This window comes from Aquarana catesbeiana, linkage group LG06 (assembly GCF_042186555.1).
Source record: "Aquarana catesbeiana isolate 2022-GZ linkage group LG06, ASM4218655v1, whole genome shotgun sequence".
Taxonomy (NCBI): domain Eukaryota; kingdom Metazoa; phylum Chordata; class Amphibia; order Anura; family Ranidae; genus Aquarana; species Aquarana catesbeiana.
The window spans coordinates 58889612-58916735 of record NC_133329.1 but is presented as its reverse complement, the minus strand read 5'-3'; the positions used below and the strand labels follow the sequence as shown (position 1 = coordinate 58916735).

General features: G+C 43.9%; 2 protein-coding genes across 3 annotated transcripts in view; both read left to right on the top strand.

Moving 5' to 3' along the window:
- Positions 1-16408, top strand: part of LOC141148487 (sulfotransferase 1 family member D1-like) — a 46322-nt gene extending 29914 nt beyond the window's left edge. Inside the window, exon 8 of one of the 2 annotated variants that reach the window (XM_073636003.1) lies at positions 15728-16408. In XM_073636003.1, the coding sequence (XP_073492104.1) occupies positions 15728-15831 (104 nt within the window). In that variant the 3' untranslated portion in view covers positions 15832-16408. Of the gene's footprint in view, positions 1-2144; positions 2399-15727 lie in introns of those variants that run through there. The other variant, XM_073636002.1, reaches the window with a different exon arrangement.
- LOC141148486 (sulfotransferase 1 family member D1-like) overlaps positions 1-27124 on the top strand; it is a 109855-nt gene that overhangs the window by 29887 nt on the left and 52844 nt on the right. The window lies entirely within an intron of this gene.

Below are 27124 nucleotides of genomic sequence, written 5' to 3'. Positions count from 1 at the left end.
TTGACGTTGCGATTTGGCTGTCTTAATTGCACGTTCCTCTCGTTCCAGCCACTGTGCAGCCATATCCGGGCGGTCAAAGAAATGTGTTGTTCCCAGGGCTGTTACCCTAAGGCGCGCAGGATATAACATGGCATACTGAACACCCAGATCCCGGAGCCTCCTTTTCACTTCAATAAATTTAGCACGATGTTTCTGCAGCTCTGCAGAGAAATCTGGAAACAGAGAGATCTTGGAGTTGTCAATGGCCAGGCTGCCACTCATGGTTCTAGCCTTGGACAGGATAGCGTCTCTATCTTTGTAGTTAAGTAGCTTGAAAAGAAATGGACGTGGGTGATTACCCGGTGGCAGGGGACGTGATGGCACCCTATGCGCCCTCTCCACAGCAAAAAGTGGAGAGAAGGCCTCTTTGCCAAAGGTAGTTATCAGCCATTGCTCAATGAAAGAGACAGGATCCTTGCCTTCAGCCCGCTCAGGAATACCTATAGCACGTACATTATTACGTCTCATGCGATTTTCTAGGTCGTCCAAACGTGCCGCATGCTGATCTGTGAGGTGACAATTATATTGTAAGTCTCTTTTCATGGGGGTCATTTCATCTTCCATTGTGCTTATTCTGCCCTCTATGGCGGAGGTGCGTTCCCTCAGTTTTTGCATATCATGGCGCACAAACGATATTTCAGCTTTCACCCCCTTAAGTTCATCAGCCATAGCAGTGATGGACATATTACATGATGTCACTGCCGACAATATATCCCTTAAAGTGGGTTCTGTCTCATCTGTAACCGGTGATACATTCTGGCTCCCTGTGAACACATTTCTGGGGGTACTCACTGTGTCCCAGGCCTGAGATAATCCATCGACATCTTCCAGTGGGGCTGTGTCATCTGTTTCAGACTGGCCTCCTACAGCTTCTCCTTGTGCCGATGAGGATGTCTGAGGGTCTTTGGGTAATTTACCTCCATATAGGAGTTTCTGTGCAGCCTCCTTGTATTTCTCTTTGGAAGATCTCTGTGCCCAGGCGCCATCTTGGCTGAGTTCCTCCATGAGGCCTCTGGATTCTTTACTTTTCCCCCTTGTCATGACAGGATTCATGCAGGTAAATCCGCGGTACGGGTCGCGATCGTAGCCTGATCAGTTCCGATCCACAGGGGGATCCAATATGGACCTGCAACAATGTTCTATAGGATGTTTTGTCCGGATTCTCGGCGGAGCAGGAGAGAGATGCGACCGTCTACATCTGCCGCTAAGCCACGCCCCAGAAAAATACGTGTTTATCCGTCCTGTGCACACTGCAGTTTTATGTCAAGCAGTGAACATGAGAAGGTGTCCTGTAATTGTAACGCACTTCCTGTTCTAGAGTGACAACCTCTCCTCTATGAATACAGTACAGTGACTGAGCGTTGTCACCCTAGGACAGGAAGTGTATTACTGACAGGATCGCCAGGTGGATAGAAGGGGGAAAAAATAGAAAACAAATGCAGCTACTACATCTAAGGACTGGTAAACTGCATTATATTCCACTTTTGTTCTTGAGTTTAGTTAGGCTTTACATTATTAAAGTTTTTCCTCACAGTTCTTTTTATCACAGTTTGTGTAAGGAAAAAAGAACTGCGATACACTGAAACTTTTTCTTGAGTGTCCACACAAAGAAAAAACATCAAAAATATTTTGAAAAACAACTATTATTTGCATCAAAACCTAAACAAATGATAATGTCCATGTAGAGATGCCAACTGTCCTGAATTTGCTGGGACAGTCCTGCATCTAGGTTCTTTGTCACCCCAATGTTGTGTCTCGGCTCATGTCTCTGGATCACAGCATCAACCTTATTTAAGTTGCTATACATGTGCAGTAACTCAAAAGGAGAATAACTGCGGGGCTTGGGGACACGAGTAGGATGGATCTATGTGGGACCAACCATCAAAGTGGACATGGTCAGTAATCTCAACATTTTTAGAGGTGGGGTCTGGGTGGGACCAGACAACAAACTGGCTGTGATTTGTGCACACCCACCCAGAAAGTCGGTGGGCAAACTGCATACTGTGTGTGAGTTGAGTTTTCTGGAATCCAGGACCACAATGTTTGTAAGTATGAGTGTGAAGTCCTCCATGATACCTCATGTCACATCTCTCTCTTCCCTCTAGGAATTTGCGGTGACTGGAAGAACCAATTCACCGTAGCCCAGAATGAGAGATTTGATGAATATTACCAGAAGGAAATGTCTGACACAGATCTCACCTTCCGTATGTAGCAAGGACCCAGTTGGAGCTACAACCCAGGACCAAAACCACCATCTACAATCCCAGGAACAGAACCACCATCTACAATCCCAGGAACAGAACCACCATCTACAATCCCAGGACCAGAACCACCACCTACAATCGCAGGAACAGAACCACCCTGTGCAAACCCAGGAACAGAACCACCATTTACAAGCTCAGGACCAAAACCACCATCTACAAACTCAGGACCAAAACCACCATCTACAAACTCAGGACCAAAACCACCATCTACAAACTCAGGACCAAAACCACCATCTACAAACTCAGGACCAGAACCACCATCTACAAACTCAGGACCAGGACCACCATCTACAAACTCAGGACCAGGACCACCATCTACAAACTCAGGACCAGAACCACCATCTACAATCCAAGGAATAGCTTTGTACAGAGCTTCCCATTCATTCACAAACTGAAGCATTGTAAACACGGTTACTATGCTTCAGTTATGAATGGACACAGTGAGTGCAGTACCGATCAATCACTGTGTCTATTGGGAAAAGGAAGGGGTTGGGGGGGGGGGGGGGGCATAGTTGAAAGTCAAATGGCTTTTGTGTGCTATTGAGAAAGTGATTCACTACACCCGATTGAGTTTACAAGTCATTTTAGAAAGGGATGATCCTTTTTCTGACTCAGTCATTCTTTTTGTTTTTGAATTTTTTTTTATTGTTTTCTGACATGTTGGTGTTATATCCTTCACTTGGATGTTATAAGTTGCACTGAGTAAATACAGCTGGATAAAACAAAAACTGTGTCTGTCTTTATTTCAGGTTGCAAAGCAACACAATGTGATTATTTTAAAGGAGGAGATTCTTTTCTATACCCACTGTGTGAATGCTTTTTATTTCACTCCTTTTTATGGTTTGTAATATTTTGTTTCCTATGTGTAACATATTCTGTATTTTTCCTATTGTGAAGAGGATTTGAGTAGGAGACACGATTCACAATAAAGATATATTGTATATGATTTGAGTAAATTTGCCCAGCATCTTTTCTTTTATCATTTTAGCCACATTATATATCACTTGTTGTGCAAGCTGCTTTTTCCTATTTGTTTTTAGCCTATAGCGCGGCTCTATGGAATGTTAGATTGCAGTGGCGGCCGCTCCATTAGGGGCGCAGGGGCGTCGCCCCCCTAATCCATGCACACGGCCCCTAATCTACATGCAGGGCACCGGACGCATAGATTTCAATGTTTTTTTTTTTTTAAGCACATGATTAGAGCCTGAGGCTCTAATTGGCTTCAAAAAAGGGTGGGCTCAGGGCGCAATGCACTGCGCCTCCTGAGTCCACCCAGTTGTGTGACAATAGCAAATTATTTTTCGCTATTGTCTTCCTGCTTCTCCTCCCAGCTAATCAGAAAGCAGGTCCTGAGACCTGATTGGCCGAGAGGTGAAGAGACCATATTGGTCGGGAGCAGGAGGGGGGGGGGGGCATCAAGGAGGAGACGCAGGGGGAAGACGCCGAAGTTGCCTGCGACCTGGATGGGGTAAGGGCGAGGCTGATGGGCAGACCGACGGGTGAGCGAGGGGGGGGTTTGTTCATTGAGCGAGCGAGTGACGGGGGGGGGGGGGTCAGGTGACTTGTTTGCCAAAAATAGAGAAAATAGAGCACCAGACGCCACTGTCAGATTGTAAAATAACCTGTTCCAATTGTTCTTTGGATTAACTGTTTTTTTTTTGAACAGTCATTAAAAACATTTTCACTCTGCATCAAATTTTCAGATGTCAATAGATTTCTATATGTTCTAGGCAGGGCTTGGCAGTGAATGGGTTCAATTCTAATCTGCGTACAACCTCTGTATGTCAGTCTCTGATTCCATCCTTTTCACACCTTTGTACACCTGAGCAAAGGCAACCCGGCACTCTCCTGTCTCACAGATCAGACCCCTGGAAGGTAAGACTATCATTATGGCTGAGACCGCTATTCTGCGATAATCTGCAAACTGTGCCGTAATCCATTTACAGTCAGGTCCATAAATATTGGGACATCGACACAATGCTAATCTTTTTGGCTCTATACACCACCACAATGGATTTGAAATGAAATGAACAAGATGTACTTTAACTGCAGACTTTCAGCTTTAATTTTAGGGTATTTACATCCAAATCAGGTGAACGGTGTAGGAATTACAACAGTTTGTATATGTGCCTCCCACTTTTTAAGGGACCAAAAGTAATGGGACAATTGGCTGCTCAGCTGTTCCATGGCCAGGTGTGTGTTATTCCCTCATTATCCCATTTACAAGGAGCAGATAAAAGGTCCAGAGTTCATTTTAAGTGTGCTATTTGCATTTGGAATCTGTTGCTGCCAACTCTCAATATGAGATTGAAAGAGCTGTCACTATCGGTGAAGCAAGCCATCATTAGGCTGAAAAAAACAAAACAAACCCATCAGAGAGATAGCAAAAACATTAGGTGTGGCCAAATCAACTGTTTGGAACATCCTTAAAAAGAAAGAACGCACCGGTGAGCTCAGCAACACCAAAAGACCTGGAAGACCACGGAAGTAACTGTGGTGGATGACCGAAGAATTCTTTCCCTGGTGAAGAAAACACCCTTCACAACAGTTGGTCAGATCAAGAACACTCTCCAGGAGGTAGGTGTATGTGTGTCAAAGTCAACAATCAGGAGAAGACTTCACCAGAGTGAATACAGAGGGTTCACCACAAGATGTAAACCATTGGTGAGCCTCAAAAACAGGAAGGCCAGATTAGAGTTTGCCAAACAACATCTAAAAAAGCCTTCACAGTTCTGGAACAACATCCTATGGACAGATGAGACCAAGATCAACTTGTACCAGAGTGATGAGAAGAGAAGAGTATGGAGAAGAAAAGGAACTGCTCATGATCCAAAGCATACCACCTCATCAGTGAAGCATGGTGGTGGTAGTGTCATGGCGTGGGCATGTATGGCTGCCAATGGAACTGGTTCTCTTATATTTATGGATGATGTGACTGCTGACAAAAGCAGCTGGATGAATTCTGAAGTGTTTCGGGCAATATTATCTGCTCATATTCAGCAAAATGCTTCAGAACTCATTGGACGGCGCTTCACAGTGCAGATGGACAATGACTCGAAGCATACTGCGAAAGCAACCAAAGAGTTTTTTAAGGGAAAGAAGTGGAATGTTATGCAATGGCCAAGTCAATCACCTGACCTGAATCCGATTGAGCATGCATTTCACTTGCTGAAGACAAAACTGAAGGGAAAATGCCCCAAGAACAAGCAGGAACTGAAGACAGTTGCAGTAGAGGCCTGGCAGAGCATCACCAGGGATAAAACCCAGCGTCTGGTGATGTCTATGTGTTCCAGACTTCAGGCTGTAATTGACTGCAAAGGATTTGCAACCAAGTATTAAAAAGTGAATGTTTGATGGATGATTGTTAATCTGTCCCATTACTTTTGGTCCCTTAAAAATGGGAGGCACATATACAAATTGTTGTAATTCCTACACCATTCACCTGATTTGGATGTAAATACCCTCAAATTAAAGCTGAAAGTCTGCAGTTAAAGCACATCTTGTTTGTTTCATTTCAAATCCATTGTGGTGGTGTATAGAGCCAAAAAGAATAGAATTGTGTTGATGTCTCAATATTTATGGACCTGACTGTATAATAAGAGGATCGTGTTATTGTGACATGGGGCTAGTAATCATCTACACTGATCACAAAGTCATATGAAAAAGTTGCTATACCTGTACAATACTTCAGATATGTAGAGTTTACTTCCTAAAGACCCTTTTTATTATCCTTTGTATCTCTCCATACATTTTATATCGGTTCTTTCCTGCTCTTCTATTTATTACTTTCCACTTCTCTCATTCCTATACTGTACCATCCTTTACCAAAAATATTATTGCTGCATAGTGCTCTGCTCAACAAATGCATTGTGCAATGTGCTCCCGACATGTTTCACCACCTACATAACTTCATCAGGACACGGGGTGCTTTGGGGAAGTGTCAGTGTAATCACGAGGTAAGAGGCCAATCACAGCGGCCCTTTACCACATGATCAGCTGTGTCCAATGACAGCTGATCATGATGTCAACACAATCCGGTTATCGGCTTTCCTCTCTTCACACTGACAGTGCAAGGAGGGGAGAAGAGAACTGATAACCGGCTTGTGTTAAGGGACATCTACACCGATAATCAGGGAACTGATTATCAGTGTCCTGATTATCAGTGCAGTCCCAACAGTGCGCACCGGTGCTGCCTATCAGTGACCACTAGTGCTGCCAATCAGTGTCCACCAGTGCTGACAATCAGTGCTGGCAATCAGTGTCCATCAGTGCCGACTACCAGTGCCCATCAGTGCCACCTATCAGTGCCTATCAGTGCAGCCTCATCAGTGTACACCAGTGCCGCCTCATCAGTAACCATCAGTGCCACCTATCAGTGCCTATAAGTGCAGCCTCATCAGTGCCCATCAGTGCAGTTTATCAGTGCTCATCAGTGCCGCTGATCAGTGCCCATAAGTGCAGCCTCATCAGTGAAGGAGAAAAATTACTTGACTGCAAAATTTTATAACAAACTATGAAAACTGTTTTTTTTTTTTCAAAATATTCGGTCTTTTTTCGTTTGCTTAGCAAAAAATTTAAAACCCCAGTGGTGATTAAATACCACCTAAAGAAAGCTCTATCTGTGTGGAAAAAAAAAAAGATAAAAATGTCATATAGGTAAAGTGTTGCATGACCGAGCATTTTTCATTCAAAGTGTGACAGTGCTGAAAGCTTAAAATTGGCCTGGGCAGGAAGGGGGGTAAAAGTGCCTGGTAGGTAAGTGGTTAAGTATTTTGCTGCAACAAATGAAGGGCAACAAAAAGCCACAGTTGTTATCCTAGCAAGAATGGAAAGCCAGGCAGCTAGCATATTCAGAGTGAGAGCTATTTATTACAAGTACTTTCAAAATATACTGTAGCTCTGTAAATTTACATAGCGCTTTACATATATATTATACACTCACATCAGTCCCTGTCCTCATGAGGCTTACAATCTAGGGTCCCTATTTCACATTCATACATACACATAATATGTAGACAGTAGCCAATAAGTATCCCGCATATCTTTGGAGTGTGGGAGGAAATCCACGCAAACACAGGGAGAACAAAAATACAAATGGCAATGCAGGGCCTGAGCCCTTTTTGCATATAGATAAAATCAATAAAAGTTGCCCGGCGTGTGCGGGCCCCTCTATGCTCTGACCGCGACCCCCCCACTTAGGGTTTTCAGCGCCCATAGCGGTTTTAGCTGTTATGTTGATTACAACATTATTAGTAAGGCCATTTAGGCCTCAGTTCTCTATTTCCTCTTCTACAATTCTTTCTCTTCTATCGCTCATACTTACCTTTTATCTTTTCTCCACAAGATGTCGCTCTTTTCCTTCCCTCTCCCTTCCCTCCCTCTCCTTTGGGACAGCGGGCCTCCACCATATTTACTCTTGCTCACCCCCTAAATTACTCTCCCTATGACAACTCCAAACTCCCCTAGAGTCTCCTCGTTAAATTGCAGGGGCTTTAACACCCCGGAGAAGAGAAGACACATACTTTATCATTTTCACAAATTTCGCACCCAAATCCTTCTCCTACAGGAAACTCATTTTAGGTCTGATGCGATCCCACATTTGATCCATAAACAATATCCCACCTGGTTTCATAGCACCAACCCTTCGGCAAAATCTAAAGGTGTCTCCAATGCATTTCACGCCACATTCACCCCAGATGTTCTTGATACTTATATTGATCCATTGGGTAGATATATATTTCTTAAATTGTCATACATGAATATGATTTATACTATAATTAATATTTACTCTCCAAACCAGGATCAGCACCACTTTCTCTCCACCGTGGTTTCGCGCCTGAAGCGATTTAGTACAACCAACATGATCATGATCAATGCCACCTTGATACCCCGCCTCGATGCCTCAACTGGTAAGTCCTCAATCTCCCCGGCTTCCCTGACCAAAATACGAACACTTCTATCTGACCTTTCCTTAGTGGACGTGTGGAGAATATTACACCCCTCCACTAAGGATTACCCGTATTATTCCCCAGCACATTCTTCTTATAGCAGACTGGATTACTTCTTCATCTCCCAGTCCTTACTAGATTACTCCCCCCTCCCTCCATAGGCCTCACCCTATGGTCTGACCATGCTTCCATACACATGAAACTAGGAAAAGTCCCCGAAACGGACTTCCTGGAGGTTGAATGACAATCTACTATCTGACTCAGCTTGCATACAAGACATTATACAGACCATTAACCACTTTGTAGATGATCATGCCCAAGATACCACCAACCCACTTACGAAATGGGAAGCACTTAAATGTGTGCTCAGGGGTAAATTTATTCAACATGGTTCCCGACTTAAACGTGCACGCACAGCCCATGTACACGTCTCCTTGCCAACATAGCCACGTTGGAAGAATCACACAAAAAAAACCCTGACACCACAGTGCTACTAGAACTCACCAACACTAGGAGAGACCTCTTGCAAATTTTTGCAGAGCGATCGTTGGTAGCGAGGGATAAGGGGCGATTCGTTCACTACTCCCAAGCCAATAAATGTGGCAGACATCTGGCAAATACACTCCAACCCGACAAGCCCGTAAGCCAATTCAATTCATTAACTCCCCAGCTAAAGGTAAAATACTGAACAACTCGGCCATAGCCGAAGAATTCCGCCAATACTATTCTACTCTATATAATCTCACCCCATGAGTTACATACCCCTCAGCTCACTCACAAGACCTCCCTTCATATATCCAGGAGACGGCACTACCACCCTTCCCAACATCTGAAACGGAAGAATTGGAATCAGCCCTTTCAAAAACAGACTTTCAACTCGCCATAAAAAATCTTAAAAACGGAAAGAGCCCCGGCCCTGATGGGTTTTCCTCACGCTTTTATAAAACGTTTACTCTCCAATTGGCACCCTTATTAGCAAAAGCATTCAATGCCATTGATCTTGCTCCTTCCCCTACTTTGCTTCAAGCCCAAATAGCAGTTATCCCAAAACCAGGTAAAGACCCCTCCTTATGCCCCAACTACAGGCCAATCACCCTCTTAAATATAGATTTAAAATTGTATGCAAAGATCCTTGCGAATCGCCTATCTCCCTTACTGCCCGAGACAATTCATAAAGATCAGGTGGGCTTTGTCCCTGGACGTGAAACCAGGGATAACCCCACCAAAACAATACATCTTATTGTATATGCCCAACGCAATCACATACCGACCTGTCTTCTCTCGTGTGACGTGGAAAAGGCCTTCGACAGGGTCAGTTGGCCCTTTCTATCTGCCACCCTTTCACAGTTAGGATTAGGCCCAAGAATGCTTACATGCATCATGTTCCTGTACTCAAAACCCTCGGCTACCGTTTTGGTGAACGGTACCCAATCAGAAAAATTCACGATCACCAATGGTACCAGACAGGGCTGTCCTCTTTCCCAGCTCCTGTTCGCCTTGGTAATTAAACATTTGGCCCAAGCTGTTAGAGCTAACCCCAACATACACGGTATACAATCTCCCACCTCCCACTGTAAACTCTACCTCTATGCAGACGACCTGCTACTTTATGTAACCCAACCGCATATCAGCGTACCATCTATATTAGCTGAGATCGATCGGTTTGGCTGTTTTAGTAATAACAAATTAAACATCACTAAAACAGAGGCACTAAATTTATCCCTGATGCATGCCACCCTCTCCTCCCTTAAATCTAATTTCTCCTTTCAATGGCAGACAAACTCCATATTATATTTAGGAACAGCCATTCCAAATCAAACTTCAGATATATATGCCCGGAACTTCAGCCCATTACTTACGAAACTCAGACGCCTTACTGAAAGCCGTATGGCCTTACCAATGTCTTGGTTTGGTCGCATGAACGTATTAAAAATGGATATTCTCCCCAAGCTACTTTATTTATACCAGGCCCTCCCAATTGCCCTTCCCGTGGCATTTTTTCACACCCTTCGATCTACGGCAATACGATTTGTATGACAGGGGAATCACCTTAGACTTAAACATAAACTCCTATGCTCCCCTACCACTAAAGGAGGGGTAGGCCTACCGGATTTTGAACTTTATCACACATCAACAGTGATCTCCCGTATTCTGGAGTGGTTCCCCCGCCCCTTGGTCAAAGCCTCCACCCTTGTGGAGCAAGACTTGTCCTCAATTGATCTTCGTGCTCTACTATGGGGCTATGATCAGACATACAAATCGTTAGCAGGATTGTTCCCTCTCACCAGAGATGCTTTGGCAATCTGGTACCGCAGAAGGGAGAGTTGCTCATTATCCTTAGAACCGAGTCCTCTCACCCCCCTATTTGATAACCCCTCCTTCCCTGAAGGCAATTACACTCAGACTCTAGACAACTACAATAGAGTTTCCTGGCCAACAGCCCAACAATTTGTGAACAACACCCTAGGTACCCTCATCACCAACCAAATTACCACATCCTCTAAAGTGACATGGCTTACACGTCTACACTTGAGTTCCTACTGTAAACAACTCCATGACTCCAAACAAATCCACAGACCTTTGACTGGCTTTAGCAATTATGCACGCTCTCGGAGACTCCTAGACATACCTTATCATTAATATACAAAATGATGCTGGACCACGTTCACGGGTCCTTATCTAAATACACTAAAACCTGGTCGGAGGAACTCGGGAGAGGCATAACAGAGGCAGAATGGGGTAAGGCCTTCCTCTTCACTCATAAATCGGCCATCTCGAGCTACACTCAGGAAAAAAACTATAAACTAGTGTCAAGGTGGTATCGGGTTCCTTCCACCCTCAGGATCATATTTCCTTCAACCACTGATATTTGTTGGAGATGTAATTCAGCGAAAGGTACGTACATTCACATTTGGTGGGAATGGGATGTGCTCCTCCCATTTTGGACACAAATTTTCCAGATATACACAGAAATATACGATAAACCGCTTACGCCCTCTCCTACCATTGCCCTTCTCTCTATACTCCCTGGTACTATTAAATCACAAAAGCACAACCTTTTAAAATTTTTCCTCAGTACAGGGCGACAATTGATCCCCAGAGATTGGAAAACTACCACTCCCCCATCCCTTGTAGAATGGGTGAGCGAAATAAACAATATAATGCTTATGAAAGAAATGCAGGCCAAGGTACTGGATAAACAAGCAAAGTTTCCTTTTATCTGGAGCATCTGGAGGCATTACTCTGCTTTAGACAAACTAAAGCATAGGATCTCCACGACAAATACAACCTAAGAGTCCCCTTAAAAGGACCCTTATATCCAGGAAAGTGACACTCTCAGTAGGTCTAGCTGGGATTGGGTTGGTTGGGATTTAAACCGACGACCCTAGTGCCGCTAGGCAGAGGTGCTATTGCTAACCACTTACCCACTGAGCTGCCCAAGCTACATGCTTCATTCATGATAGGTTTCCTTTAAAGCGATCTTTTAAAAAAACAAAAACAAATGAAAGCAACCCTGGCTGTAGACTAAAAAAGGTTTATACCTAATTCTCCAACACTAAGTGGCTTTAACGTTCTCCGAGAGCTGCTATCTGAAACTTCCAGGTGTTTCGAATAAAGCACACCCTGTTGGGCTCTGTGGTTTTCTGCTGTTGGCTGTGACATTACCACTCTGTGTCCTGTAGAGAGGTGGGATCAATGGCTCCTAGAGTGGGACATGATATCGGACACAACAGCTATGTACAGCACCCCGTTGGCCTCTCCCACCAGCTACGATCTGTCTCTATTGCATAGAGACGCACAGACAGCAAGTTTCGGGTCTAAAATAAGGTATGCAAAGAAATAGCACTTACCTAATCATTAAATTTGAATGGTTTCATTCAAGTGAGGGAACCATATACTATGGCTGACAGCGTGAGGGGAAAAAAAGCCCATCAGCAGTTTCTGTCAGAGGGACATCGGTTTCTCATACAGAGAGCCGCCGCTGCCTTATCTGTGCCCACCAGCGCCACCTGCCGGTGCCCACCAGTGCCACCTACCAGTGCCCACCAGTGCTACCTACCTTTGCCCACCAGTGCCACCTATCAATGCCCACCAGTGCTGCCAAACAATGCCCATCAGTGCCTCATCATTAGTGCCACAGATCAGTGCTGCCTATCAGTGTCACCTACCAATGCCTACCAGTGCCCATCAGAGCCACCCATCAGTGCCGCCTATCAGTGCCGCCTATCAGTGCCACCTATCAGTGCCGCCTATCAGTGCCACCTATCAGTGCCGCCTATCAGTGCCGCCTATCAGTGCCAACGATCAGCGCCACCCATCAGTGCCACTTCTCAGTGCCACCTCATCAGTGCCGCCTTATCAGTGCCTATCAGTACAGCCTATCAGTGCCCATCAGTGCAGCTGCATCAGCGCACATCAATGAAGGGGAAAAAATTACCTGTTTTCAAAATTTTAGAACAAACTATGAAACTGTTTTTTTTTCATAATTTTTAGTCTTTTTTTGTTTTTTTTTAGCAAAAAATAAAAAATCCAGCAGTTATTAAATACCTCTAAAAGAAAGCTCTATTTGTGTGAAAAAAAATGATTACAATTTTATTTTGGGTACAGTGTTGCATGACCGCGCAATTGTCATTCAAAGTGCGACCGCGCTGAAAATTGGCCTGGGCAGGAAGGGTGTTTAAGTGCCCAGTAGGCAAGTGGTTAATGACCGCAGTTGTAGGCAGGACTTTAAAGCATGCCCCTTTACCTCCCCAGTGGGCAGCATTCAGCGGAAGTGATGGTGGATATGACCTCAGGGGGGCATGATATACACATGAACGCCGCATCTATTTACATATCAATGCCTCCATTTACATATTAATGCCGCCGATATTTACATATCAATGCCGGTTATTTCCAAGAAAACACAGGGTCTACAGGTGAGTGAGGGCAAAGCTGGGCAGCATTAGTAACAGAACTTCACACTGAGATATCGGGACAGAGCACGGGACTAAATCTTCAAGGGACAAGGGAATTTGAACTAGGATAGTTGGCAAGTATAAGGCAGCTGCTTTGGGTCCCACAACAATGATGAGGCCCAGGGCAGCTGCCCCTTTTACCCTGCCTTAAAGACGGCCCTGCATACAACCACAGTGTGAGTACAGGTCTTGATGAATGTGGCTTAATCTAAACCTTTTACTAAGCTTTAGTAAGTTTTTAGCAAGCTCCAAGCTTCCCTAAAATGAGATACATGCCTGCTAAAAGCATATTTCAGGTTACAGTTACAGGGGGAGCGGGGGAGCTGCAGATCTGGACGGAGGGCAGGAGCTGCCCAGCTTATAATAACAAATGGAAGATTACCTGCAGTGCTTATCAATATGAAAGGCTCCTGCTCTCTGTGCAGATCTCTAGCTCCTCCCTCTCCCTGCCCTGCTGACATAGAGACATAGGCATGGCCGCACAGCGGGAGGTCTGGACAGGGTTTTCTCCGACCACGCTCACCGCTAACTGCCCCCCGTGCAACCCGGTCATCCAAAGGCCCCGGTTTTTCAAATGCAATTTTTTTTTGGAAAAAATACTATAATTAATTTTAATCCATAAAAATACAATATACATAACCCAATATTTTGGTAAAATATAAAAGCTGTTGTTATGCCAAGTAAATAGATACCAAACATGTCAAGCTTTAAAATTGCGCACACTCGTGGAATGGCTACAAACTACGAAACTTAAAAATCTTCATAGGCGATGCTTTAAATTTTTTTACAGGTTACCTGTTTAGAGTTACAGAAAATTATTATTATTATTAATTTTATTATTATTATTGCTCTTGCTCTAACGTTCGCGGTGATTCCTCACATGTGTGGTGCGAACACCGTTTACATATGTATGCACGACTTAGGTATGCGTTTGCTTCTGCGCGTGAGCACAGAGGGATGGGGCGCTTTAAATTTTTAAAATTATTTATTTATTTTTTATTTTTACACTGTCCCTTTAAATTTTTCTTTATTACTTTTATTCCTATTACAAGAAATGTAAACATCCCTTGTAATAGAAATAAGCATGACAGGTCTTCTTTATGGAGAGATCTGGGGTCAATAAGACCCCAAATCTCTCCGCTACCTTTAAAAGAAGAAAATTTTTTTAAAAATTGTTTGCTTCCGCCCTAGACCAGAAGTGACGTCAGTCCGGTCCTCCAAGACCATAGAGACAATCAGAGATGATCTGGTCTCTGGTAACCTCTATGGCCAGCCGTGCGACCTGTCAGATCATTACCTAAAAACAGTAAGCCCGAGAAACACCAGCTATGGGCGGGAAGGAGGTGGGGGGGGGCATCCATTCTGAAAGCGATCCAGTGGCTTATTAGCCGCTCAGATTTCTTGCATGAGAAAGGCAGTGGCTGGCTGAAAAAAAAAAATATTGTGGTTATGGCTGATAGCTTCAGCCATAACCCCTGTAAACCACTTGCATACTGCAACATATATAGTGGTCATACAAATACTGGCACAATCAACAAAAAAAAATTCAAAATTAAGTTTGTGCATTACAAAGACTGGAATGCTCAGAAACTTTTTCTTGAGTGTCCACAAACATATAATATAAAACATTTAAAATATTTTTAATACAATTGTTATTCCCCGTACACACGGTCGGATTTTCCGATGGAAAATGTGTGATAGGACGTTGTTGTCGGAAATTCCGACCGTGTGTAGGCTCCATCACACATTTTCCATCGGATTTTCCGACACACAAAGTTTGAGAGGAGGCTATCAAAATTTTCCGACAACAAAATCCGTTGTCGGAATTTCCGATCGTGTGTACACAAATCCGACGCACAAAGTGCCACGCATGCTCAGAATAAATAAAGAGATGAAAGCTATTGGCTACTGCCCCGTTTATAGTCCCGACGTACGTGTTTTACGTCACCGCGTTCAGAATGATCAGATTTTCCGACAACTTTGTGTGACCATGTGTATGCAAGACAAGTTTGAGTCAACATCCGTCGGAAAAAATCCTAGGATTTTGTTGTCGGAATGTCCGATCAATGTCCGACCGTGTGTACGGGGCATAATTTGCATCAAAACCTATACAAGGAAGATGCGAGTGTAGGAATGCTAACTGCCCCGGATTTCCTGGGATGGTCCTGCATCTTCGTCTTTGGTACCAGTGATTTTGTGTCCCGGGCCTTGTCCCAGGATCAAAGCATCAACCTTGTGCAGTAATTCAAAAAGGGATAGGTGGCGGAGTTTGGGGACACGAGTGGGAAGGATCTAGGTGGGACCAGCAAAGTGAGTGTGATGGGCATTAACCGCATATTTAGAGGTGGGGTCTGGGTGGGGCCAGCCAAAACAGTGGGCGTAATTTGTGCAGCACACTCACCCAGAATGTTGGTGGGCATACTTTAGACTGTCCCAGGATCCAGCACCATAATATTTCTAAGTAGGAGATTGCAGCACTCCCATTACACCTCACATGACATCTCCCTACTCCCACCAGGAATTCGAGGTGACTGGAAGAACCAATTCACCATAGCCCAGAATGAGAGATTTGAATATTACCAGAAGGAAATGTCCAACACGGATCTCACCTTTAGTATGTAATAAAGAACCAGCTGGAGCCACCATCTGCAAACTCAGAACCACCTTCTGCACACCCAGGTCCAAAACTACCTTCTGCAAACCCAGGTCCATAACCACCATCTGCAAACCCAAAACCACCTTCTGCAAACCCAGGTCCACAACCACCTTCTGCAAAACCAGGTCCATAACCACCATCTGCAAACCTAGAACCACCATCTGCAAACCCAGGTCCAGAACCACCTTCCGGAAACCAAGGTCCAGAACCACCTTCTGCAAACCCAGGTCCATAACCAGAACCACCTTCTGAAAACCCAGGTCCAGAACAGCCATCTGCAAACCCAGAACCACCATCTGCAAACCAAGAACTGCCATCTTCAAACCCAGGTCCAGAACCACAATCTGCAAACCCAGAACCGACATCTGACAACCCAGGACTAAAATCAGCATTTGGAAACCCAGGTCCGTAACCACTATCTGGAAACCTGAGACCAAAACCACCATCTGTAAATAGTGGGCTCTTTGGAGCCAAACTTCGATAGAGAGACCTTAATGACATTTTAAGACAAAATAATAATAATGCAAGAGATTTTTACAAGAAACGTTGGGACTCTTTCTGGAGCCTATAAATTGTATGATGGTAAAAAAGATGTGATCTAATAAAAAACTAACAGGTTGTTTAAAAAAAAAAAAAAAACTTTACAAAAAGCTAAAACAGTTTTTTTTTTCCCTTACTTTTTTTCCCCTTACTTTTTTCCCCTACTAGTTAAGCTAGTGAGCAAATTCAGTAGGAAACCCAAGTGATGTTTCCATGCCTCCACCACACCATGCTGATTGGCAGCATAGACAATGCAAATGTAGAGCATCTTTCCAGCTTGTCCAATCAGAGAACGCTTTTCACACGAAAATGCAAAGCATTCTCTGAAGGGTGCCCATGCTGAGTGAGTGCCCCCATGTGGCTACTTTGCAGCAGGGCAGCTACTCGGCAAGGGATCCAGAATTCAACACTGATCACTGTATTAGCAGTGGCAGCTACAATGATTCTCCACTTTCACAGGTATGATACATCCAAGCTGGACCAATGTGACTGCAAAAATATCCCTATCTAGAATTGAGCTTTAACTCAATGAAAAACATTCGACCCAGGAGTGTAGATACTCTTTTTCTTTCCTTGGGGTTTAGCCTTGGGCACCCAGAGGAAATCAATGAGGCAGATGTGTAGCACGCTATGGTGAACTGTTGGTGTGCCTGCCTCGGGTAAACCTTGCCATCTCCCAGCGGTGCTGTCCCCCCCCCGGCCTGGGGGCCACTCTCACCAACTGCAATGTCACTGTACACCAGTCTCGCTGCACACTTATGAAGGGTTCCCACCATCCCTGTGCTGAGTTCCCGGGTCTGTACACCTGCTGTGCCCATTATGAGGGGTTCCCACCATCCCTGTGCTGAGTTCCTGGGTCTGTACACCTGCTGTGCCCATTATGAGGAGTTCCCACCATCCCTGTGCTGAGTTCCCAGATCTGTACACCTTCTGTGCCCATTATGATGTGTTCCCACCATCCCTGTGCTGAGTTTCCAGGCCTGTACACCTGCTGTGCCCATTATGAGGGGTTCCCACCATCCCTGTGCTGAGTTCCGGGTCTGTACACCAGATGTGCCCCTTATGAGTGGTTGCCAGCTTATTTGAATTTGCTGCCTTAATGCAAAACGTTAATGCAAAAAAAAAAAAAAAAAATGTGCGTTAAAGCAACACACAAGGACCCCAAAGTCTGAATGGGCCCTTCGAATTTTACAGAGGGGGTTTCCTGTGTCAGCTTCCAAATATCCGTGTACACAAGACTTGTATGCACTCCAGTGGACAGTTCTCATTATCACCTAGGAGAAGTGTAATTGGGTCCTAATGCAGACATCAGTTATAGTACTTTGTTTACACGTATGCATGCTGAGTGTCATACCCCATACACATGAAATTCGGCCAGCAAAAGACCGTTGAGAGCTTTTGGTCGGAAAATGCGACCGTGTGTATGCTGCTGATATTCACACAGAGTTCTCACAAACTTATTTCTTTATTATTCCTTGTGATCTCCTGAATAATATTTTTTTTTTAAAGCCAGATCTCCATAATAATGTTTAGAATTATTTTTTATAGTCATTTTTTTTTTTTTTTTTAATCAAGATCTCCTGTTTTTTGGATTATTTTTAAATTAGTTTCTAGTGATCTTCATAATTTTTTATTCTTGGTGTGTCAAGTTTCCACAACAACATTATTATTTCGTATTTTTATAAAGCTCAAGGAGGTTGGTGTTGGTGTCCCTTGTTAATTAGACATGTACCTGCCTACTCACAAACTGTCCTATTTGAAGAAAAACACATAGGCAAGTATTTTCATATAAAAAAACATTTATTCTAGCTCATAAAAACAAAATAAAGAGGAAGGCAACGCTGGAGAAACTGCTTGAATTTGCGAAGCCTTTGGCCCCCAGGGCACACATCAGCTCTTTGTAAATTAAAATTGGTAGCCTGAGAAGTCCATATAATAGGGAGCACAATCTGGTCCTGGACTCCCAGAGATCATGAACAACAGCAGATGACATATATGACCCCAGGCTGTGGTACTACAACAGGCTGCGTCTTCTGTCAGACCAGACTGAACCCAGGCCATCACTTTCTTGTCTACCTTGCAGCCTTCCCACCACGCTTCCCTGCAGCCTTCCCTGCAGCCTTCCTTGGAGGCTGTGGCTCTGGAGGTGGACTTGTGGCAGAAGAAGGAGGAGGATGGGCGAGCGCAACTAAGTGCATGTTATCACTTATTTGGTCACTCAACCCCTTATGAATGGCCTCAAAAATAATTTTCTCACACCTGAGGCATTGGCCCTCCTCCATTTGTGGCAATTTTGCAGCTACATAGCAGCCATAGGCTTCTTCAGCATCGGGGGGGCTTTTCAGGGCCACATTAGCGTCCTTAATGAGGCCCAGTGCTGCCTCCTCCACGTTACTCCCCTTCCTGGCCCTTTTTGTTGAAAGGCGGAGGGGAGGCACCTGGGATTGGGTGAGGCTACAGGGCCTGGCCACCTCCTGGCTGACACTTACCCCCGCCACCTCCTTGCTGACACTTACCCCCACCTCCTCCTGGCTGACACTTACCTCCCCACCTCCTTGCTGACACTTTCCCCCGCCTCCTCCTGGCTGACACTTACCTCCGCCTCCTCCTGTCTGCCACATTCCAGAGCCTTGTCCTGGCTGAGGTCTTCCTGTGTATGAAAAAGGGACATAGTTTTAGTTTTTGGTTCAGCAATCACACACAATTTTCAGCTCATGACTGTTGCAAATTGAATTTTAATAAATAGAAAAGACTATCATTCTGAGCCCAGCATTTTTTATTCTTGTCCCAATCATTTTTGGCCCCTACTGTCTATTAATATGTAAACACTTTTTGTTAAATCATTCATTTATCAATAATAACATCTAGTTGACAACAATAATTTTCGGACAATAAATATGTTAAAAAATACTATACCTGGCTCCAGCTGGGCTTCTCCACTTCTTCCAGGATGGAAGGCCCAGGTTGGTCCTTGGAAGCCTCAGCGGGGGTTGAGTGAAAGGTTAAGGGAAGGCTGGATGGAAGTATAGAAAGTGATTCCCTTCCATCTGGTCTTCCAGAAACCGCATCCTGTTGTAGTACCACAGACTGGGTGCATACACGTCTTCTACTGCTGCTCCTGATCTCATGGAAGCCTGGACCTTATTAAGCTCCTTCCTATACATGCTTCTCAAGTTACCAATTTTCCTCTTCACAAACTCAGTGTCTGCGTTGGGGACCTGCGTCTTCAAAAATCGTAGCAGTTTCTCCAGCGATGCCTTCCTAGCTGGTTTATTGCGATATAACAGGTTTTTAACCACTTTTGTCCTGGACCATTTGGCTGGCCAAAGACCAGAGGACTTTTTACAATTTGGCACTGCGCTGCTTTAACTGGTAACTGCGCAGCCATGAAATGTTGTACCCAAACTAAATTTGCGTCTTTTTTTCCCACAAATAGAGATTTCTTTTGATGGTATTTGATTGCCTCTGCGATTTTTTTTTTTTTCGATATAAATGGAAAAAGACCGAAAATTTTGAAAAAAAATGATATTTTCTACTTTTTGTTAAAATAAAAATCCAATAAACCCAATTTTAGTCACACAATTATAGCGTCTACAAACTAGGGTACATTTTCTGGAATTTACGCAGCTTTTAGTTTATGATTGTCTATCTCATTTCTTGAGGTGCTAAAATGGCAGGACAGTACAAACCCCCCCAAATTACCCCATTTTGGAAAGTAGACACCCTAAGGAAATTGCTAAGAGGCGTGTTGAGCCCATTGAATATTTTATTTTTTTGTCCCAAGTGATTAAATAATTTACAAAATGTTGTCACTAAATGATTTATTGCTCACACATGCCATGGTTATATGTGGAATTACACCCCAAAATACATTTTGCTGCTTCTCCTGAGTGCGGGGATACCACACGTGTGGGACTTTTTGGGAGCCTAGCCGCGTACGGGGCCCCAAAAACCAATCACCGCCTTCAGGATTTCTAAGGGCGTAAATTTTTTATTTTACTCCTCACTACCTATCACAGTTTTGAAGGCCATAAAATGCCAAGATAGCACAACCCCCCCCCCAAATGACCCCATTTTGGAAAGTAGACACCCCAAACTATTTGCTGAGAGGCATAGTGAGTCCATGGAATATTTTATATTTTGAGACAAGTTGCGGGAAAATGACAAACTTTTTTTTTTTTTTTGCACAAAGTTGTCACTAAATGATATATTGTTCAAACATGCCATGGGCATATGTGGAATTACACCCCAAAATACATTCTGCTGCTTCTCCTGAGTATAGGGATACCACATATGTGGGACTTTTTGGGAGCCTAGCCGCATACGGGGCCCCGAAACCCAAGCACCACCTTCAGGATTTCTAAGGGCGTAAATTTTTGATTTCACTCCTCACTACCTATCACAGTTTTGAAGGACAAAAAATGCCAAGATAGCACAACCCCCCCCCCCAAATGACCCCATTTTGGAAAGTAGACACCCCAAACTATTTGCTGAGAGGCATGGTGAGTATTTTGCAGCTCTCATTTGTTTTTGAAAATGAAGAAAGAAAAGAAAACATTTTTTTTTCTGTTTTTAAATTTTCAAAACTTTTTGACAAAAAGCGAGATCTGCAAAATACTCACCATACCTCTCAGCAAATAGCTTGGGGTGTCTACTTTCCAAAATGGGGTCATTTTGGGGGCTTTTGTGCCATCTAGGCATTCCATGGCCTCTGAAACTGTGATAGGCAGTGAGGAGTGAAATCAAAAATTTACACCCTAATGCCTTGTACACACGACCGGACTTTCCGATGCAAAATGTGCGATCGGAGCTTGTTGTTGGAAATTCCAACCTTGTATAGGCTCCATTGGACTTTTTCCATCGGACTTTCCGACACACAAAGTTTGAGAGCTGGATCTAAAATTTTCCGACAACAAAATCCGTTCGTGTAAATTCCGATCGTGTGTAGCCAATTTCGACACACAAAGTGCCACGCATGCTCAGAATAAATTACGAGATGGAAGTGCTCGGTCTGGTAAAACTAGCGTTCGTAATGGATATAGCACTTTCGTCATGCTGCAATGTTTTAAATTTTTTAATGCAGCGCATTTTCTTCTTCTTTAGAATGCTAGAAGAATGAAGTTGTTTTGCTGCTCATATTCACACAGAGTTCTCACAAACTTATTTCTTTATTATTTCTCGTGATTTCATGAATATAATATTTTTATTCATCAGATCTACCGAACAATTTTTTTAGTTTTATGTTTTTATATTTTTTATTATTTTGTGTTTGCTTTTTTAATCAAGATCTCCTGTTTTTTTTTGGTGATCTCCATGATTTTTTTGGTGGGTTTTGTGTGTCAAGTTACCACAACACCATTATTATCTTATATTTTTTAATCTCAAGGAGGTTGGTTGGTGTTGGTGTCCCTTGTTAATTTGACATTGTATTTTTGAAATGTACCTGCCTACTCACAAACAAACTGTCCTTTTTGAAGTAAAACACATAGGCAAGTATTTATTAGAAAAAAAAACCTTTATTAGGGGTCATAACCAAATAAAGAGGGAGGCAACGCTGGAGAAACAGCTGAAACTGGCAAAGCCTTTGGCCCCCAGGGCAGACATCAACTATTTTATGGCCAAATTGGTGGCCTGAGGAGTCCATATATAAGGGAGTACAATCTGGTCCAGAAGTCCAAGAGATCATGAACAGCAGCAGATGACATACATGTCCCCAGGCTGTGGTCCTCCAAGAGCCTGCATCTTTTGTCAGACCAGACTGAACCCAGGCCATCACTTTCTTGTCTTCCTTGCACTCTTCCTTCCGGGCTGTGGCTGTGGTGTTGGAGGTGTGGCAGGAGGAGGAGGAGGATGGTCCAACTCACACGGGTGGGTTTTGTTGGTGATTTGTCCCCTCAACCCCCTATTTAGTGTGTGGTACATGATTTCCTCACACAAGAGGCGTTGCCCCTCCATGTGCTGCAGTTTGCATGCAGCCATGGAGGCAAAGGCCTCTTGATGAGTGGGGGTGGTTCTGAGGGCCGCAGAAGCCTCCCCAATCAGCCTGAGTGCTGACTCCTCCACGTTCCTCTCCTTCCTGGGTCTTTTGGTTGGAAGGCGGGGGGGGGGAGGGACCTGGGATTCTGTGAGGCTACTGGGCACGGCCACCTCCTGGCTGCCACATTCCACAGCCTCCTCCTGTGTGCCACATTCCACAGCCTCCTCCTGCCTGAGGTCTTCCTGTGTATGAAAAAGGGACATAGTTTTATTTTTTTGTTCATCAATCACACACAATTTTCAGCTCATGAGAGTTGCAAATTGAATGTTAACAAATATAAAAAACTATCATTCTGACCCCAGCATTTTTCATTCTTGTCCCAATTATTTTTGGCTACTACTGTCTATTGTTATGTAAACGCCTTTATTAAATCAGCAATTAGTGATCAATAATAACATCTAGTAAACATAATTTATTTTTTGACAAGAAATCTGTAGAACAATGCTATACCTGGCTCAAGCTGGGCTCCTCCACTTCTTCCTGGCTGGAAGGCCCAGGTTGGACATCGGAAGCCTCAGCTGGGGTGGAAGGAAGAGTGGAAGGTAGGGTTGAGAGGGATTCCCCGACTTTAGTCTGGTCTGACAGAAAATACAGTCTGTCGCAGTACCACAGCCTGGGGACATAAATATCATCTGCTGCAGCTCCGGATCTCATGGAATCCTGGACCTTCTTGCGCTCCCTAAGATATGTGCTCCTCAGGCCACCAATTTTGGCTTTTAAATAGGGGATGGTTGCTGTAGGGACCTGCGGCTTCAACCAATTCCAGCAGTTTCTCCAGCGCTGCCTGCCTCTTTAATTTGTTATTATATTGTGGATGTTTCACCTGCCACAGACAGGGCAGCTCCCTGTACTTTTCTATGAATAGGGGGAGGAAACTGTGGTCTTTGAAGATATCCATTTTCTCTGCAAGACACAACACAAGAAAAACCCTAATATCAGGCTAAACTCTCCTAATCTTCTCCCAATATAGGCCTTAATCTATAAGCAGTATAGGCCCAAGTTAAAATTGTACCTTCGTTATAACAATCGGCGCTTCCGCTACTCCTTCCTCCCGCTCACAGATCGTACGTACGACGCACGCGCGTTACTCTTTATATACAACTCCGCCCGCCCCTGACGTTCTTTCTAGTCTATTCCCCGCCCCTTCTCTTGCGGCTCAGTGGGAGAGAGAGCACATGGCGGAGACACAGCAGGTACGTGATAATTTCAGCAACGAGGAGGAGGAAAGCCCGGAGCCAGAAATGTCCCGATCCCGCAGGAGATTTAGGCATCAAATATGTCCTTTGTAGAGATGGTGGAGATGGTGACATCTTGAAAAGGCCCGACTATGATGGGAAGTATGGACTGTACTCAAACCCAAATGTGAGAAAGGCCAAGATCGTGGCTAAAGTTGTGAAGAGTCTGCACAGGAATTTTAGGGTACGACGATCCAAGGATCAACTGAGGAAATGCTGGTCGGACCTGAAACTGAGGGAGCACGATCAGTACAGAAGGATCAGGAGAGTGCTGCAAAAAGTAAGTAGTTGTCCTGTGTTCCTATTCTTATTATTATTATGTTTGTGCTGCTCCATGTCCTTTTCTTTACTGTTCAGTTAAAAATGGCAACTTTCATGCTCATGGACACATTAATCATTCGTAGGAAACACTGTTCGTTCGGCCACTAAAATACGATTTTTTGGGCAGATGCAGTTCACTACATTTTATCAGGCCTAGTTCTATTAAAAGAAGTTTGTTGTCTAGATGGGTTTGTAACTAGAATGAAATGCAAACTTGATTCAGTGTGAGGAGAGGACACTCAGCAGCTGTTTACACATCTGGACACAGGAGCACTAGTGAGGGACACAAGAACAAACTTTTTATTAGGGTGTCCCACACAGGTGCTCCAGTGGATACTATAGGGGTGTCTCCATCTGTGAAACTTGCACAAAACAGGTAAGTATTCCAGCTTTAGAAAGGGAAACAAATAATGTTTTCAGCTTGGAACTCTGCCAAAACAGACAATTGGACAACACTTCCAAGCAATGTTTCATATTCTATTTCTGCCCTCCAATATCTGTGTGCTAAGTATACCTTTTTTTTATTCACATAGGGGAGAAAAGACTCGGAGGACACCACTCATCAGAGGACACCAGGGACCCCCCACCTCAGGAAGAAGGGGAAATCCCCCAAACCCAAGCAGAGGAGGAGGAGGGAGACGTTTTTGAAATTGGCGAAATAGTCACCACAACAGGTGAGTGTCCGAGACCACAGCTTCAGGTAAGAGATCTATGCCTGCATATTTATAATACATGGTGTTTTTTTTGTTTTTGTTTTTAGGTGATGGGGATGTTGTGGAAGAAGAATGTAATTTCACCAGTGAAAGTGCCCAGATCCTCATCGGGGAGATAATGGGGTGCAATCGCGATTTAGAAAATCTAAAGAAAAACATCAATGGTGTTCAAAAAAAAATGAAGAACATCATTGATGTTTTAGGGAGAATATAAAACACCCCAAACACATTTTTTCTCGTCTATTTTTTGATTTCCTAAAAATTTTTTAAGTATTTTAAAAGCCAAATTTTGAAGATGCACACGGTGTGTCAACATGTGCTATCTGCCATCACGGGAGATCAAGGTATGCGTTTTGTGGGTGCAACCCCTTCCTCGCTAATAAAGTAGCTGAGAGGAAGGGGTTGCACCCCCAAAACACGTCCTTTGATCCCCCATGATGGGAGCTAGCACATGTTGACATTAGACATGGGATCAGGAGGGAAATCCCCATTTGGAATCCCAATTTGTGTGCATCTTCAAAATTTGGCTTTTACAGGGGTGACTTCACCCCATCTGATGGAGGCAAGATCAACACAGTTTGGACATACTAATGTCTGATATTGCCTTCACTTTATCAATGTTGAACTTTCTAAGTTCCTGAGTTGTATATGTTATGCTTTGAAATAGGCCTGTTTTTAATGTGACCCAAAAAAATGTTATACACCAAAGATGTTGGTTTGTTCAAAACCCCTTTTATAAATGCACATGTGATTGTGCTTTGAGTAAAAAGTTTGATAATCAACAATGTGTGGCTTCTTCTTTCAATGCTCAAAATGAGTTTTTGGAGTAAAGTTGGTGTTTTCAGTGACAATGGGGGTTATTTACTAAAGGCATATCCACTTTGCACTACAAGTGCAGTTTCAGTGCAGTTTCAAGTGCACTTGTAGTGCAAAGTGGATTTGCCTTTAGTAAATAACACCCACAGTGCTTTTTAATTTGGCATAATCACGCCATTTTCCTGACTCCCCAAATTTCTGTCATGGTGCTGAAAATGATGAGTATTTTTGTCAGTAATGCATTACATACATTAACAACAAAAACAAGGTAGCAGACACACAACATAATAATAATAGTTAGCTGAAGAAGAGATTGTCACCTCATGTCTCAAAGAAATTTTGTTTGCACTGTTGAAGAAAAAGGCCAAAAAAAAATACCATTAGATTACCGAGGAGACAGCTAAAAGAAAGCCAAGCAGTAAATCAAAGCAAATATTAGTTCAGTTTCAAAAATAAATTTATTTTAAAAATGTCTCAGACATTGTCTGGCATATCAATGTCCCCCTTACCCGCAAAGTATTCCATGTATTTTATACGGACCTCGCGGGCGCTTTGAGGGGGCAAGCCGGGACGGCCAGTTTCAAGAGCCGTCAGGGTTTGTTCATTAATAAGTCCGGCCTCAGGCCCAGCTGAGGCAACATAGTTCAAAGAATTTCTCCTTAAAAAGTTGTGGAGAACACAGCAAGAAAGGATAATGTGATTACGTTTATATTCCGCCATGTGTATGGGTGTAAGAAATAGGCGGAAGCGGCTGGCCATTATTCCAAACGTATTCTCCACCACTCTTCTGGCTCTGGCCAGCCGGTAATTAAAAACCCTCTGGTCCGGGGTGAGGGTCCTCATAGGGAATGGCCGCATAAGATGGTCCCCCAGCGCAAATCCTTCATCCGTAACAAAGATGAATGGGAGTCCTTCCACATTGTCTTCAGGAGGTGGCAAGCCCAAGCTGCCATTGTGGAGACGCCTGTAGAACTCGGTCTGGGCGATAGCTCCACCATCCGACATCTGGCTATTCTTCCCCACGTCCACATAGAGGAACTCGTAAGTAGCTGACACCACCGCCAACATCACAATACTATTAAACCCCTTGTAATTATACAAGTATGACCCAGAGATGGGGGGTGGGACTATGTGGACATGTTTCCCATCAATTGCCCCTCCGCAGTTGGAAAAGTCCAAACGGGTGGCAAAGTGGAAGGTCACAGTCCAGCCGCCACTGGACTCAGATGTAAGGGGTGCTCTGCGGACTCTGATGTAGGAGGGGCTTTGGTAAACAGAGACCCCCCCTACATCAGAGTTCCTCTTTACACCAGAGTCCACAGAGTTCCGCCTTGAAAAAAAATTAAAAATTGCTGTGTGCCGCTAAAGTTTTTCGGTTTGGCTTGAAGAAAAGGTGACAACCCTACTGCTGATTAATGACATCATAGCTCTCATTATTATTATTATTATTGCTAGCAGTGTCTCGAAACAGCACATTAACCACTTACTGTAAGCCCCAGAAGAATTTGCCCCCTTAATGACCAGGCCATTTTTTGCGATACGGCACTGCTTCGCTTTAACTGACAATTGCACGGTCGTGTGACGCTGTACTCAAACA